At 38.2% G+C, this 15260-nt stretch overlaps 3 protein-coding genes across 3 annotated transcripts; 2 read left to right on the plus strand and 1 right to left on the minus strand.

The window, feature by feature from the left end:
* The first annotated feature begins 3847 nt into the window (after positions 1-3847).
* LOC115999643 (stress-response A/B barrel domain-containing protein UP3-like) lies at positions 3848-4836 on the plus strand. The gene has a single exon (XM_031239485.1). It carries the CDS (start codon positions 3991-3993, stop codon positions 4705-4707), a length of 717 nt encoding a protein of 238 aa, XP_031095345.1. The 5' UTR covers positions 3848-3990; the 3' UTR covers positions 4708-4836.
* A 41-nt stretch (positions 4837-4877) lies between these two features.
* On the plus strand, positions 4878-5854 carry LOC115999642 (stress-response A/B barrel domain-containing protein UP3-like). The gene has a single exon (XM_031239484.1). It carries the CDS (start codon positions 4912-4914, stop codon positions 5716-5718), a length of 807 nt encoding a protein of 268 aa, XP_031095344.1. The 5' UTR covers positions 4878-4911; the 3' UTR covers positions 5719-5854.
* A 1303-nt stretch (positions 5855-7157) lies between these two features.
* LOC116000034 (DNA-directed RNA polymerase III subunit rpc4) lies at positions 7158-9728 on the minus strand. Its single transcript, XM_031240033.1, has 11 exons — positions 9474-9728; positions 9293-9370; positions 8979-9037; positions 8820-8880; positions 8671-8713; positions 8456-8554; positions 8293-8339; positions 8151-8211; positions 7915-8006; positions 7609-7833; positions 7158-7491 (listed from the first exon to the last, which is right to left on the minus strand). Exons 2-11 carry the CDS (start codon positions 9347-9349, stop codon positions 7345-7347), a joined length of 891 nt encoding a protein of 296 aa, XP_031095893.1. The 5' UTR covers positions 9350-9370; positions 9474-9728; the 3' UTR covers positions 7158-7344.
* Between the last annotated feature and the right edge of the window lie 5532 nt (positions 9729-15260).

Below are 15260 nucleotides of genomic sequence, written 5' to 3' on the forward strand. Positions count from 1 at the left end.
ACCTTTAAACTTGTTAAAATAGTCCAATTAACATTTTTAACAGGTTACTAATGTATAAAGTATAAGGGTTCAATTGCAATAAAGTATAGAGAAACTATTTATCGCCAAGCACCTTGTACTTAGATGACATGTAGTGACTCTCCCGTATGAGAGGTAATGAGATTGAGCCTTAGTGGAAATGGTATTGACTTTTTGTGTTTCAACAGGTTGAGAAAGTGTAAATAAACGGATACTACAACGTAATTGAGTCACTTGTATTCAAAAAGAATATATAAGAGAAACTATTTACCATTTATTTTACTAAAAATATATGATATATTTGAGTTAATTTCATTTTTTGTCCTAGATTTGTAAGTGACATTCCACTTTTAGTCATTCTTTTTTAGAATATCTCTTTTTAGTCCTAGTATTATTGTGGCATGACCATTTTTGGTCATCCGTCAACAAAATCGTTGAAATATTGTTAAATACAATGATACTTTGATTTTTTTTTTAATACAAAGTGCGTTGACCCTCTATATTTTTATTCTTATTTTTTGAAAGAAAAACATAATTGAAGACTTAAATGCCCTTATATTTGCCAAAGACCTTCTGTTCTAGTGGTACCTGGTTTACATTTCTACATGGAAAGGAGCGGGTTTGAGCCTCAATGGAGGTGACTGTTGACTCTTTGTGCTTCAGTAGGTTAAGAATATATATTTTTCATTAACTTTTGTCACATTACAAAATGGATCACATAACATGTTACTTTTAGTATCCCAACATTATTGTATCTGTACACTATACAATTTTCATATTGCAAGAGACAAAATTTTCAATTTTTTTTTAGTATTACTAAATCTATTACAATGTAGTATTTGTTCATATATATTTTTGCAACCTATTGAATATGAGATTCGAACAACACAAATGATAACAACAGAACTAGAAAAATACTAACAACTACCTCATTTGTCAACTCCAACTACACACTTTTTTGAAAGTACGATGCAAATCTTATTGACAAAATTAATCTTAAATTTGACTAATGATCATTGATGAACACATTTATTTTCTACCCAAATACTTATTTTATGAAATGTAATTGTACGTGAAGATAAGGTGAAAGTTTTAAAAGAAGATTAATTGATTATAGTCTTTGGATGTTAGTTCTGATTTGATAGGACAATGATGGGTTTTATTTGACATTTTTAGCTCTGTCAAATATTGTCTCAACACTGTACTTAATGTTATCTTAATGTTGTCGATACGATGTTTAACCAATGCGATTATTATTAGTATTAATTTTTCCACTCCAGTAATCAAAACATCAAAGACTGACTAGTCGTTTTCAAACAAGGATTAATTATGATTAATAATATAAGACTAAAGTAGACTTGCAAAATGATTATCAATTTAGGCTAATTAATTAGTCAATTAGCTTGACTAATATAATGCATCCCCTTTCAAAAGATGCTGCTAGTTGCACCACACGCATGCGTTCAAAATTTGTAATTTCATGAAAACCAACTCAAACTGTTTATACTTGAGTCAAGCCGGTCAACGTCTCGTTACATCTTTATGATTTTTTATTTTTTTTTAAAGATATTGTATTGAACTGTTGATATTTACATTTTACGTGCTGAAACTAATCAGATCAAGACTCGATTGCCTTCTATTCATAAGGCAAACTTGTTAGTTGCAGCACATACATGTGAGGCTAATGGTAGGCTCATGCTTGAACTTGAAAAAAAAATGTCTACATATAAGCTCAAACCTTAAATTATATAGCAAGTTCAGACTTAATTTTCAAAAGTTTGGCTCGGTCCTGCCTATTTCCATCCCCCCATAGCTTGATAAATAAATAATATTCTTAGGTGGAAAGTGGGCAAATTATTGTGTGGACCATGGTCTACATAACTGTGTGGACCATGAATATAAGGTACATTTTTATTATGCTGAAGGTACATTATTTGATACTATATATAAAATAATCTATTTTCAATATTTAAATAATGTACTTTATGTACAAAAATAACATACTTTTAATATATTAAAAATGTATTTTTTATATATGATCCACATAGGTGTGTGGAAAAGTGCCACATTGCCTATTGTGTCCTTAATGGGCCGCAACCAACAAAATTGAAGCAGAGCCTATCTTCCAATGGTTGATTTGGATCAGTGCAACCAATGCTTTAAATTGTGGGTTGAACTAATATGTATATGGGCCGTTGGGTTCAAGCTCACCTACTAATGGTGAGCCTCAAAAGCTTGAAGGCTATGCTAATTACAAATTATGACAAAAAGGTATTGCTATTTGCTAGAGTATTCATCTTAGTTCTCAAATAATTGGTCGCTTTTGAGGATGTTAATCATAATTGGAATTTTTTTGTGTGAGGAGAGAAGCGTACTGTCACTATTTGAGAGTATGTGCATTAGATAAACTCTATTATTAATCTATTATGTAACAATTCACAAATCACATAAAAAAATGCAAATTACATTATGAAAATCTTATGCAATAGGCTCAATAGAGAAGTATACCCTCCGTCCACTAACAAACTTTCTACACTCAGTCCACTGGCAAACTTTCTTTAACATAAACTTATTACTCCACATAATTTAAGGAATTAGAAAATGAAAATGAGAACATAATGGTGATTTGTTGATGATAATAGTAAATGCATGCATGGTGATGATTAGGTGTCTTGAGAATGGCACTATATTGTTATTTGTACCCATTAAACACAATTATGTCACATTTATGACATAATACATATGTCCTTTATTTATGACATCTATACATCTGTTTATTAATTAGATAATTATTGTTCACATGATAACTTAGTTGATCACAAGGATAAAGTTTAAGAATAATGACTAAGGATCGAGTCTTACTAGTTGCAGACAAAAAAAAATGATCACATAAGTAATAAAAGCTGGCCAAAGAATATAGACTACCGACTCAACTTAATAGACCCAATCTACTACCATGAGAAAGTGCATTGTCATTAAATGCTCCCTACTTCAATACCACGAAACTAGCATCGACCAAAAATTTATGGATGATAATTATCTTTTAGGTTATCATTACCTCTATGTCAATTATGTACTCCTAAGAAAACGGTCAGCCTATCTTTCACCATAGATCATTACTTTACCGTGATTAATACAAAGTGAATTGCAGGCCTTGACCGAACATATCATGGATTAAAAATACTTGCATAGTTAAATGTCATACACAGTTACGCACTATTATTGTTCTTCTTTGTTAATACCCTCTTTGTGGCATTTATATACTATTTTTAAGAGTCATTTTCATTTTTGTCCTGCTGTTATTGAGACATTGTCAATTTTAGTCAACTTCATTAATTTTTGACACTTTACGACCAGTTTTATTTAGTTCTTACCACTTTTAGTCCACCGTTAAAATTTTTGTCAAGTAACCGTCCAAAATGGGAATATTTTGGTCTTTTCATGCTTTGATCATCTTCTTCACCCTTTGTAGTGGTCTTCCTTACACATTTTCATCAAATATCCCTGTTTTGGATGACCATTCGACGAAAATTTTAACGGTGGACTAAAAGTGGCAAGGACTAAATAAGACTGGCCGTAATGTGACAAAAATTAATGAAGTGGATTAAAATTGGCAATGCCCCAATAACAGTACGACCAAAAACGAAAATGACTCTATTTTTAATATCTTGAATTGACTAACCCATCGGTTAGTAATTTAGTACTCCATATTATTTGTAGATGAAGGTAAAGTTATTTCTACAAAAAGTTTAGGGGAAAATGTCATTGATAAATAGCTTAAAGGGGTCAAAGAGAGATTTACAAAAATAGAAAGAAAAAGACGTCTCCACTCTCCGACTGTCTTGTCAATGTCGGGATGCCAAAAGTCGGTACAATTTTGTCACGTTGCCGGTGACGATTCACCGTCCACGGCGGACGGAGGCAAATAAATCCCAGCGCAGAGTCCATTTCTCCTCTTCACTGACAACGAAAATGATTTGCGCTAAGCCAATTGTAGCGCACCCAATTTCTTCTCCTTCTCCCCCCTCACGCCGCCGATTCTCCCCTGCTTCTGTCAAGATGTCGGCTAGGCAAATCGTCGAACATGTGGTGCTCGTTAGAGTCAAGCCGGACACAGAGCATTCCAAGGTCAAGGACATGGTCAACAACCTCTCCGGCCTCGCTTCTATCCCTCAGGTCCGCCATCTCACCACCGGTCCGGTCCTCCGTACTGAATCGCCGTCTCTGGCGTTCACTCATCTCCTACACGCGCGGTACGACTCCGCGTCCGATCTCGACGAGTACAATGCGTCTCCTCTTCACTTGTCCGCCGTCAGGACTTTCCTCCTCCCCATCATCGACGACATCATGGTGGTCGACTGGATTTCCGATGACTTCCACGGCTCCGTTGAGGTAGCGCCCGGCTCCATCATAAGAGCTAGGTTTTTGAAATTGAAGGAGAATTTGGGCGAAAAGGAGAAAAACGAAGCAGTTAATGCAATTAAAAGGAAATTCTCGTCGATTGATCAATTGACAGTTGGGGAAAATATTTCTCAGGCGAGGACGAAGGGGTTTTCGATCGCTTCAATCGGAGTATTTGGAGGATTGGATGCTGTGAAGGAGTTGGAAGCGCAGAATGATCAGAAAGCCGGCGTGAAGGATTTTGTCGACGACGTGTTGGTCGTGGATTACGCCGTTCCGGCGAATTAAAGAGTATATTCAATGCATAAATCTGCTGTTTGTTCTCTATTGTAGTCTATTGTATTCAAGCTTTTCCTGGAAATAAATTAATGTAATTTATAATAATAATAATAATAATAATAATTTATAAGGCCCAAATCGTATAAAGGCCCAATTAGTGTTCTCGCCGGAATATAACCCTCCGCCGACAGTCAATAGCTACGCGAAAGCAAAATGATTTCTTCAATGAGAGCTGTTGCGGGTGGGCGACACATTTTAGCTCCAACCTCACACTCGCACTCTCCGGCCGGTGGCGCCACCACGGCCGCCTCAACTGCCACCTTCCGCCGCCGCTTCTCTGCCTCAGCTATCAAAATGTCGGCTGGGCAAATCGTCGAGCACGTGGTGCTCTTCAAGGTGAAGCCGGATGTGGAGCCATTGAAGATCAATGAGATGGTGGGGAACCTTAACGGCCTCTCTTCTATGCCTCAGGTGCTCCACCTCACCGCCGGCGCGGTGGTTCAAACAAGATCCTCATCCTTCGCCTTCACGCACATGCTCCATTCCCGGTACGCCTCCAAATCCGACCTCGCCGATTACTCTGCGCACCCCGATCATATGGGCGTGGTTAGGGCTAACGTCCTTCCCATCTGCGACGACATCATGGCCGTCGATTGGGTCGCGGATGACCTAATCGGCCCCGTCAAGGTCCCGCCCGGGTCGGTTTTCAGAGTCACGTTTCTGAAATTGAAGGAGGATTTGGGGGAAAATGAGAAAAACGAAATCCTGACAGTGACGAAGGGAATTAAAGAGAAGTTTCCTTCGATTAATCAGCTGAGTGTGGGGGAAAACTTCTCTCCGGCGAGGGCGAAAGGGTTTTCGATTGCTTCGATTGCGGTTTTTGGTGGGGCCAAAGAACTGGAGGCTTTGGAGTCGCAGTCAGCGGCGGCGAATGAGCAGAAGGATAAGGTGAGGCGGTTTCTGGACGGCGTGCTGGTGGTGGATTACGCCGTTCCGGCTTTGCACGCCGTTAATCTCTAGGGGTAAATTTGTCATATTCATTTTCAGTAAAATGGTTACTCTGCTTCTGTATTTGCATAAAGGAGAGTTGAATTGGCAAATTGAGGTTGTCTTTTCCCTGACTAAGAATAAAGTTTAGTTTTTTTTTGTTGGTTCCTCTGCTGCATCTTATTATTTCTCATAGTTTTATTAGAATATATATATATATATATATATATATATATATATATATATATATGGAAATGACAGGTTAAGATTAACATGTAAAAATTCTAAACACAGATACAAATTAGTAATTGTATATTATGTTATGAATTGGTGTGTCTTGTATTGTAAAATTCTGTGCCTAATATATAACATGTTTAATTCTGTGCCTAATATATAACATGTGTATATAACATTTTGTGGTTTGTTTGTGAGTGCTGGTTCCTGTCAAGACAGTTGGCATTGTGTCGTTAACTTCTTGTTTTGTGGGGTTCCAAATTTCAGTTGAAGATAATTGCTTTCTTTTTCACTAGTGTTGCTTTTTTTTCTTTTATACTCCACTCCTCCACAGACCTCCAATATCATCCAACTCCACCTCAAGGTGCCCACATGTTAAAAACGTGAAAAAAAAAAAAAAAAAAAAACCAAAACAAAACAAAAATCTCTTTTCACTTATTTTGAGAGATTTTATAAGACATTATAGTATTTGGTGCATTTAAGTATACCCGCATCTTAGTAAACAAATTCTACTTCCAATACACAATGAAAAATAAGGTACACAACAACCAAGAAGACCAAATCAATTTAGATTGTTCAGCCAACAAGGGAGTCAAAACTTATAATTTTATAGTTATCAATCAAACTTAACTCAACTTTCCAACTAACTTGGCTAGGGTGACATCCTTTAGAATCAAATACTTAGAAATTGTAATTGGTTTAAGTGAAAGTTGTACTTTGTATGGTAATAAATAAGAATTGAAATCAAAATTAATAAATAAATAAATCATTAAAATTAAAATACATAAATATATAAAAATATATAATACATACAAATACATACATGTGTATATATATATATTAAAATTCCATATTGAATGACAAACAATGACTATTTTATTTATTTATTTTTGTTGATTCCTCATTTCTTTATTCCATTGTTCAAAAGTAAGAGATAAAAATACTATTGATAATAAGTTTGATGATTACTAGCCAAGGACCTTGTGGTTTAGTGGCATTAAACCCTTCCCTTTAAACGGGAGGTGGTGGGTTCGAGCCTTGAGAAAGTAGTTATGGACAGATACTGCATTGTAATAGAGTTAGTAGTATTTGATTACTGAAAGATTTGAATTCGATAATAGAATAACAAAAGTAGACGAACAGAGTAATGAGTATCAGAAGTAGACAAAAATACTATTGATAATAAGATACAATGAACAATCGCCAATCAAATGCTTGCCTAACAAGAGTAATGCAGATGATACTCAAAAAAATTGCATTTCAAATTATCATGTGCTTCTTTAGACATCTTGGCAAAAGAATTTTGTAGGAATGATACAAAAAACCTTTGTATCAGTTCATAGAGAAAGAAATGCAGATGTGTAAATGTGTAATGCTGCTATATGTATGACCAAAAAAAACTTAATAATAACAAAAAACCTATCATCAATTCGTCATGCTTGCCAGGAGGGAGTCGACATCTGGAGTTATAACAGCTCGTCTACTAATTTCCCCGACGTTGCAGCAGTTCTTCTCTTCTGTGTTCATCGCAACAACATCCTGAGAGAATATGCATTCCATACCGGGAGAAACCTGCAATTCATAGTGTTCAAACATAAACAACGATTTTATATGGTTCTTTCCACAATGTTTTTACCTTTCATAAAAGATTACGAGTTTTGATGCAATGCAGGAAGGGGGCGAACTTACATCATAAAGCGTTTCGCCTAGTTTCATCTTGATAGCTCCGCTCTTGTATACCACCATTTTACCAAGATAGCCTCCGGGCAAATCATCAAATTTACAGGCCCTAGCCCTCATCGCCCTCGGGTTGTTGCTGGCTGTCTCGCTGCCTTCTGCGTTTGCTGGTGGCTTGAACATAGGCATAAGCGTTGGTAATTGGATGAAGAACAGATTTTCCTCCGGAGCCTCCTTCTACCGTTCATTCACGTTATGCAAAGTTAAAACAAATTCTAACCGAGAAAACAATCAAACAGAAGTGATTGGTTTACTGACAAATAGGCCGAGGTTATCAGCTGGATTTATTGCATCTTCATTGTATTCATTACTCTCCGAAGCCTCCCCGAAATCCTTCTCATCAAGAACCTCTACAAGTAGAACGAAAATTATTATCAAACCCAAAAAGTACACTACAGCACAAGATATGACAAACACACTGCCCCTATAGATTATATCAGTTCTAAACATCAATAGAAATAGCCATCTGGTTCTGAAGTATATCAAGAATTTACCTGGATTTCCAGTATAGGGCCTTCTCAAGGGAAGAGTTGTAGGATAATAGGTATAATAATCCTGAAACATTAAAAACAGGAAAAATCACGAGTTAGGGAAGATACATGTGAGATTGACTAATGATGTTTTCTTTGAGCCTACCCAAGGCTCTTTGTATTCTTTCTCGGGTTGTTGCAGAGCAATACCGCCTGCAAAAAAAAAACGATGTCCTCTGTGAAAACTAAACTTCCAACCATTCACTATGCCACTTAACAAAATCCATTTAAATTTACAAACGAAATTAATAGATAGAAAAGCCACTTGCCATCAGAGGATGAGCTCTGAGGCTTCTTAGAACCCTTTGGAGGGATATATGACCTTAAACTTGATGAACTTCCCTGACCGAACGCAACCTGTGTAGGCCCTACATCCACAGCAAAAACCAGAAACAACAACCTTAATCTACCAATACTGATAAATACACGGGATCAATCCTCAAATCTCCTGAGCCTAAACTAGACAATCTCAAAGACAACTAACCTTTCTTATCAACTTTAGCCCTAGCTCTCATAGTAGAAGATTCCTAGAACCAAAAGCAATTTCTTCAATGATACAGAGGATACAGGATTTAATCTAAACATTGGAATAAAAACAAAGGGGAATCATTAAGAAACTGGAAGTGCAAATACATTGAAACGACGCAACAATTCCTCCGCTTTTGTGGCATCAGCATCTTCTTCAACCTTTTCCCTGCAAAACAATTAATCAAATTCAACATCCTTAAATCCAAACCACAGTAAATAACCAAAAAAAAAAAAAGTAATTTGTCTATGCATAAGACTGATTACGCTTTGGGCAAAACAGGCTTCTGGGCTCTGCGAGGAGGACCTTTCGGAGCAAATCTCACCTACACAAATCCAATTATTCAGTATCATATAAGAATGCACACACACACATAACAAGTAATAAAGGATATTCATGATTAATCAAATTTGATCCTCAAAGGAATGACAGATAGTATAAGAATGCATATAATCCAATCAAATTAATTCGACAACAAATAATGAATGTTCTTCACTTGTTCAGAATCATATCATCATATAACGGTGCTTATAATCAAGTTTGATTTTATGAGAGCACTTAAGGGTATGAAAGTTTATGCCTTCCTAGTGGTCGTAGTCGTGGAAGCGGTGGCAGCTGCCAATGATTCTGGATCCATGAAACTCAAATCAAGGTATTCCTGTTAGAAAAAAAAAATTAATTAATTAAAATTAAAAGATGAAAACTTTATATATTCTTTATGAGTTCTACCGCTATTATTCGATCAATGTCAAGTTCTCTACCGGTGTGGCGGTAATTCGTGTTTGGTGGCTACTGGCGAGGTGCGAGCAGCGACAATGCAAGGACAGAGAGGCGCTACTCCGGTAGCGAGAGCCGAGAGGCTGAGAGCGACGAATGAGGCGAGAAACAGAGTGCAAAATTGTGAGTGATGAAAGCAGAGTATTAGGACAAAACGATGGGGTGAAGGGAGAAAAGGAAGACAGAGAAGCGGCTATTGGTTAGGGTTTTGAGGAGGTTTTTTTAGGATTCTTTCGCACGTTATCACCTCAACAAGATTTTCACGTTGTATGTAGTTTGCGATCGAGTTTGCAGTGGGTTTCCTTGGTTGGGTTGGGTTAGGATTCTCTGTCAAGACCGTTCTGAACGGATCTGACGGTAAGCCTGTGTCATACTCAAATTAATCTCTTTTGTATTGAATTGATTCAAAGTAAGGCAAAGTGTTAGTTAGATTGATTTTTCATACAAGAGTAGATTCGAAATCCTGACATTTTGAAGGGACAAGAGTATACAACCCCCCACCTTAAGCACCCGAGCCTTGGCGAGGGTCCGCTAAATTTTAAACATTTTAAATTTAAATAAAATTAATATAAAAAAAAAGAAAAGTAATAAGTGTATATTACTAATTTTTAAAACTTAATTATTTATAATATATATGGTATATATTATATATATATATATATATATATATATATTTTAGTATATATATACACGTATGAATTTTGGTTTACTGTAAACCAAAATTCATTATACATATTAAGGTGTGTTTGAAAACCCGTAAGATGATTTCTGCAAATTATTTTTTGAGTTTATGACGTTTGGGAAGGAAGGGGGAAATAGAGTCAATGGAAATTAACTTCTTGGTCAATGAAAAATAAGTCACATTTTATGGAAAATGACTTCTTTTTTTAGGGGGGGGGGGGGAAGTCATTTTCCGGAAGTTTGTTTGGCTTAACAACTTTGTTTCTTTTTTCTCCTTCCGCCTCCTAACTGTTTCATCCACCCCGCCCTTTTTTGCTGGGCGGGATAGGTTAACTCGGCGGACTAAACTCGTGTTGACTGCTCTAAACCAAACTGATTATTATGTACTATAGTTGAGTTAATGAGATAACGAATAGGAATAGGAGTAGTGGGATAAGTATATTTATTATAGAGTTATAGACTCTACTTGAGTTATGAATGGAGATATATAGAATGACAACAATGTAATGCTGAAGGATACTGACTAACAAGCAACATTAACAAAGATCAGGAGGGGACAAATAACAATAACCTCTATTTTCATATCATCATTAGAGTATTATTTACAAAGTTGTTTCGGCATAATAATTATTATTATTATTATTATTTTTGCGCTAATTGGATGACTTGGAGAATTGGTAATGTGGATTTACCTTGCAGGTGTATGAGATGTCACTCGATCGAGTGAGACTATTTTTAACTATTGAGTGTACATTTGGATATGACTTAGACTTAATTTTTATAGTTTAATTATGTTCTACCCATTATATTATTCTGTAAAAAATTAAGAGTACTTTAGTATTAAAATAAATGTAAGGTATATTTGTGTGTGTTTATGTGTAGTCACTAGTCATTATCAAATAAGAACCACTCTCCATGTAGCTACACAAGTGTGCAGTTTATTTTCAAACTACTTGTATAGCCCAACTATACTATTACTAGGAGCTCCTCGACGAGTCACCCTCCATGGAGGAATAATCCTTTGGAAAATTGACCAATCTGAGCCAGCATGGCAAACATCTTGATCACAATAAACTAGGTGAAGATGACATCGAATTAAAGTAATTAATAACTAATTTCCTTGAAGGCCAAAATAAAACACTAAAAATTGATTCATCAACTTCCTAAAAAATTCAACAAGTAGATAGTGACATAATTTCATTCAAAATAGATTATTCATCCTCTACAATTATTGATCACGCATATTTTCAGATAGGGCAAATAAGTGTTTCGATCAATTAACCCCATGTGGTGATGATTCAACATGAGGGTTGTTAATTTTTCAAAAACTAATGATGTGTCTTTTCCATAAAGTGTGTCATGGGAGGGTTATTTCACCACTTTATTGTCCCTTCTCGTTCCATGATTGTGCCATATGATACTAAGATCACAATCATTATTCACACAACTATGTTGACCATAAATAACCAAAAAAAACACACGTACATAAATTACATTATTTGAATACTGAAGATGAACGTAACCAATCTTGATTGATTCAATTACAGAGTTACAGAGTCCCTATACAAGCACTAACTCAAAACACTCATACTCTATAGGGAATTAAGTATTGACTAAACAATAGCTACAAGACTTAAAACTATACAATAAAACTATGTTACAAGATATAAACATAATATTATTAATATGCCCCCTCAAGCACAAGGTTGATAGGCGACAACATCGAGCTTGGAGCGGAGAGTCTGAAAGCGACGTGCTGGTAGCGGTTTAGTGAAGATACCCGCCAGTTGATCTTGAGTGGACACAAAATTAAAAACCAAATCTCCTGAAGCAACCTTGTCTCGGACGAAGTGATAGTCAATCTCGACATGTTTAGTCCGGGCATGGAAAACTGGATTGGCAGCCAGGTAGGTAGCACCGAGATTGTCACACCAAAGCGTAGCTGGATGGCCCGAGTGAAGACGGAGTTCATTGAGCAACGAAACCAACCACGTAACCTCAGCAGCAACATCTGCTAAGCCTTTGTACTCAGCTTCAGTAGACGAACGAGCAACTGTGCGCTGCTTCCGTGAGACCCACGATATAAGGTTATCACCAATAAAAACTGCATAGCCACTAGTAGACTTTCGGTCAATCGGACACCCGGCCCAATCTGAAACAGAGTACGCATGGATGGTAGTGCGCGAGGACGGGGTAAGATGGAGACCCAAGTCAAGAGTGCCTTTGACATAGCGACAAACCCGCTTAAGGAGACCCCAATGTTCAGCAGTTGGTGTATGCATAAATTGACACAGGCGATTGACCGAGAATGCGAGGTCAGGCCACGTGATAGTGAGGTATTGAAGAGCACCCACAATGCGACGATACTGCGTGGGATTGTCAGTGTTCCGGAGTGGATAAACCTGATGGAGATACTGTGGCAGGCGTGGTTAGAGCTTTGCACTCTGACATACCAGCCCGAGCAAGAATGTCAAGCATGTAACGTTTCTGAGAGAGTAAGTAACCACCCTTATAAGCTAGCATCTCAATGCCCAGGAAGAAACTAGGCGTACCCAGGTCACGGATCTTGAAAGTGGCCGACATCTGACTGAGTAACGTCTCAATTAAGCCGGCATCATTACCCATCATAAGTATATCGTCGACGTAGACTAGTAAAAATACCCTCGAGTCGCCAGCTGTGTAGTGAAAGAGGGAAACATCGGTCTTAGAGGAGGCGAAGCCCGTTTTGACCAGGAAGTCATGTAACCGTTTAAACCAGGCACGCGGGGCTTGCTTGAGCCCATATAGCGAACGCTGAAGGTGACACACGTGTCCCGGATGCAGGGAATCTTCATAACCCGGAGGTTGCTTCATATACACTGTTTCTGGGAGATGACCATTAAGAAAGGCGTTATGGACATCTAGCTGTCGGAGGGTCCAGGACTGTGACACAGCAAGAGACAACAGAAGCCGAACAGTAGTAGGTTTGACGACCGGACTAAAGTATCAAAGAAGTCTTCACCAGCGACTTGATTAAACCCTTTTGCGACGAGACGCGCTTTGTAACGATCAACAGTTCCATCGGCTTTGCACTTGGTACGGAAGACCCACTTGCATCCTATAATATTCATGTGTGGAGTGGCTGGCACTAATTTCCACGTATTGTTATGTAACAATGCATTAAACTCCTGATCCATTGCATCCCTCCAGTGNCTAAAGTATCAAAGAAGTCTTCACCAGCGACTTGATTAAACCCTTTTGCGACGAGACGCGCTTTGTAACGATCAACAGTTCCATCGGCTTTGCACTTGGTACGGAAGACCCACTTGCATCCTATAATATTCATGTGTGGAGTGGCTGGCACTAATTTCCACGTATTGTTATGTAACAATGCATTAAACTCCTGATCCATTGCATCCCTCCAGTGTAACAATGCATTAAACTCCTGATCCATTGCATCCCTCCAGTGCGGATGTCCAATGGCCTGAGAGTAGCAGGTAGGATCAGCGGCGGCATGCAAGGCATAAAACTGTTCTCCCGTTCCACGAGTTTTGCGGCGCGTTCGCATTGCATGACCACCATCTTGAAGTGGGCGTGTGGTAGTGGTAACCTCAACGGAGGAAGTTGAAACCTGTGTATCTGACTGAGTAGCCGATGAGGAAGAGTGTTCGGGGACAGGAACCGATGTTGATGTATCTGCAAAAGGAACAGCACACGGTGGTAACGCCTGTGTAGGAGTGAGAACTGGAGCTGTTGCCCAGGGTGTGTCTGATGACGGAGTCAAAGTGTTGGATTGTATAGACCCCTGTATAGCAAAAGGAAAAATATGCTCAGCAAAACGAACATGGCGACAGATAAAGATTTTCCCAGTGTTAGGATCTAAGCAACGGTATCCCCTATATGAAACTGGGTAACCTAAGAAGACGCACGGAGCTTACCGATACTCAATTTTATGACGATTATAAGGACGGAGGTATGGGTAGCAACGACACCCGAAGACACGAAGGAAGGTATATGGTGGGTGGGTTTCATACAGTTTGTAGTAGGGACTTTTGAACTGGAGAGCAGCAGATGGTAAGCAGTTTATTAGGTAAGTAGCAGTTTCGAAGGCATAGTCCCAATATTTTATTGGAGTGGAACTTTCAGCAAGTAGTGATAGACCAGTTTCAACTACATGACGGTTGCGGCGCTCTACCCTTCCGTTTTGTTCATGGGTGTAAGCGCAAGATTGCCGATGGACTATTCCAAGAGTTTCAAAATGGAGTGTAAGTGACGATACTCTCCGCCTAAGTCGAACTGGATGGCTTTGATAGAACGCGAAAACCGCCGTTCTACCATTACCCGGAATAAATTAAAAAGTTTATATATGTCTGATTTTATTCGTAAGGGATAAAACCAAGTGAACCGAGTACAATCATCCACAAAGAGTACAAAATAACGATGCCCGGAACTAGAAATAACAGGCGACGGACCCCAAATGTCCGTATATAGTAAATCTAATACATTTTTGCTACTGCCTGTAACTCTATCTAATGGAAACCGGGATGATTTCCCAAGATGACAAGAAATACAATCGTTTAAGAAACTATTTTTATTGGCGGTGACAGGACAATCTTTTAGAACACGACGAAGGACTTGGTCGTGTGGATGACCGAGACGCTGGTGCCAAACAGCAGACGAGGCACGGGCAGACACAAACGCAGAATGATTCCGAGGCAGCAATAAACGGTATAGTCCGCCGACGGTGGACCCTTTAAGAAGAATTGCCCGGGTTGTGCAGTCCTTCACAAAAAACAAATCTTTATGAAACTCAAAAAAGACGTTGTTTTCATTAGCGAATCTATGGACAGATAATAAAGGAATAGATAACTTAGGAACATGCAGAATATTAGACATTTGAAATTTGTGCAACACAGAAGGAATAACCGTGCTACCAACACTAGAAATTTCTAAACCTGCACCATTACCAACTTTAAGCACATCATTCCCAGTATACTGATCCGCATGATCCATCATCTGTGCGTCCGGCGTGGCATGGGTGGAAGCGCCAGTATCCGAATACCATGCCTCAGCCGATGTCGGTGCCGCAGAATCGCCCGGGAACGTCGCGT

The sequence above is a fragment of the Ipomoea triloba genome, chromosome 12, assembly GCF_003576645.1.
Source record: "Ipomoea triloba cultivar NCNSP0323 chromosome 12, ASM357664v1".
In the NCBI taxonomy this organism is placed as follows: Eukaryota; Viridiplantae; Streptophyta; class Magnoliopsida; order Solanales; family Convolvulaceae; genus Ipomoea; species Ipomoea triloba.

Excerpts from the sequence above, each read along its gene's own strand:
- LOC116000034 (XM_031240033.1), bottom strand. The coding sequence starts at position 9,349 with ATGGATCCAGAATCATTGGCAGCTGCCACCGCTTCCACGACTACGACC. Across the intron at positions 8,007-8,150 it reads GCCCTATACTGGAAATCCAG|AGGTTCTTGATGAGAAGGAT; the intron begins GTAAATTCTTGA and ends TTCTACTTGTAG. Across the intron at positions 7,834-7,914 it reads CTGATAACCTCGGCCTATTT|AAGGAGGCTCCGGAGGAAAA; the intron begins GTCAGTAAACCA and ends AATGAACGGTAG.
- LOC115999643 (XM_031239485.1), top strand. The coding sequence starts at position 3,991 with ATGATTTGCGCTAAGCCAATTGTAGCGCACCCAATTTCTTCTCCTTCT.
- LOC115999642 (XM_031239484.1), top strand. The coding sequence starts at position 4,912 with ATGATTTCTTCAATGAGAGCTGTTGCGGGTGGGCGACACATTTTAGCT.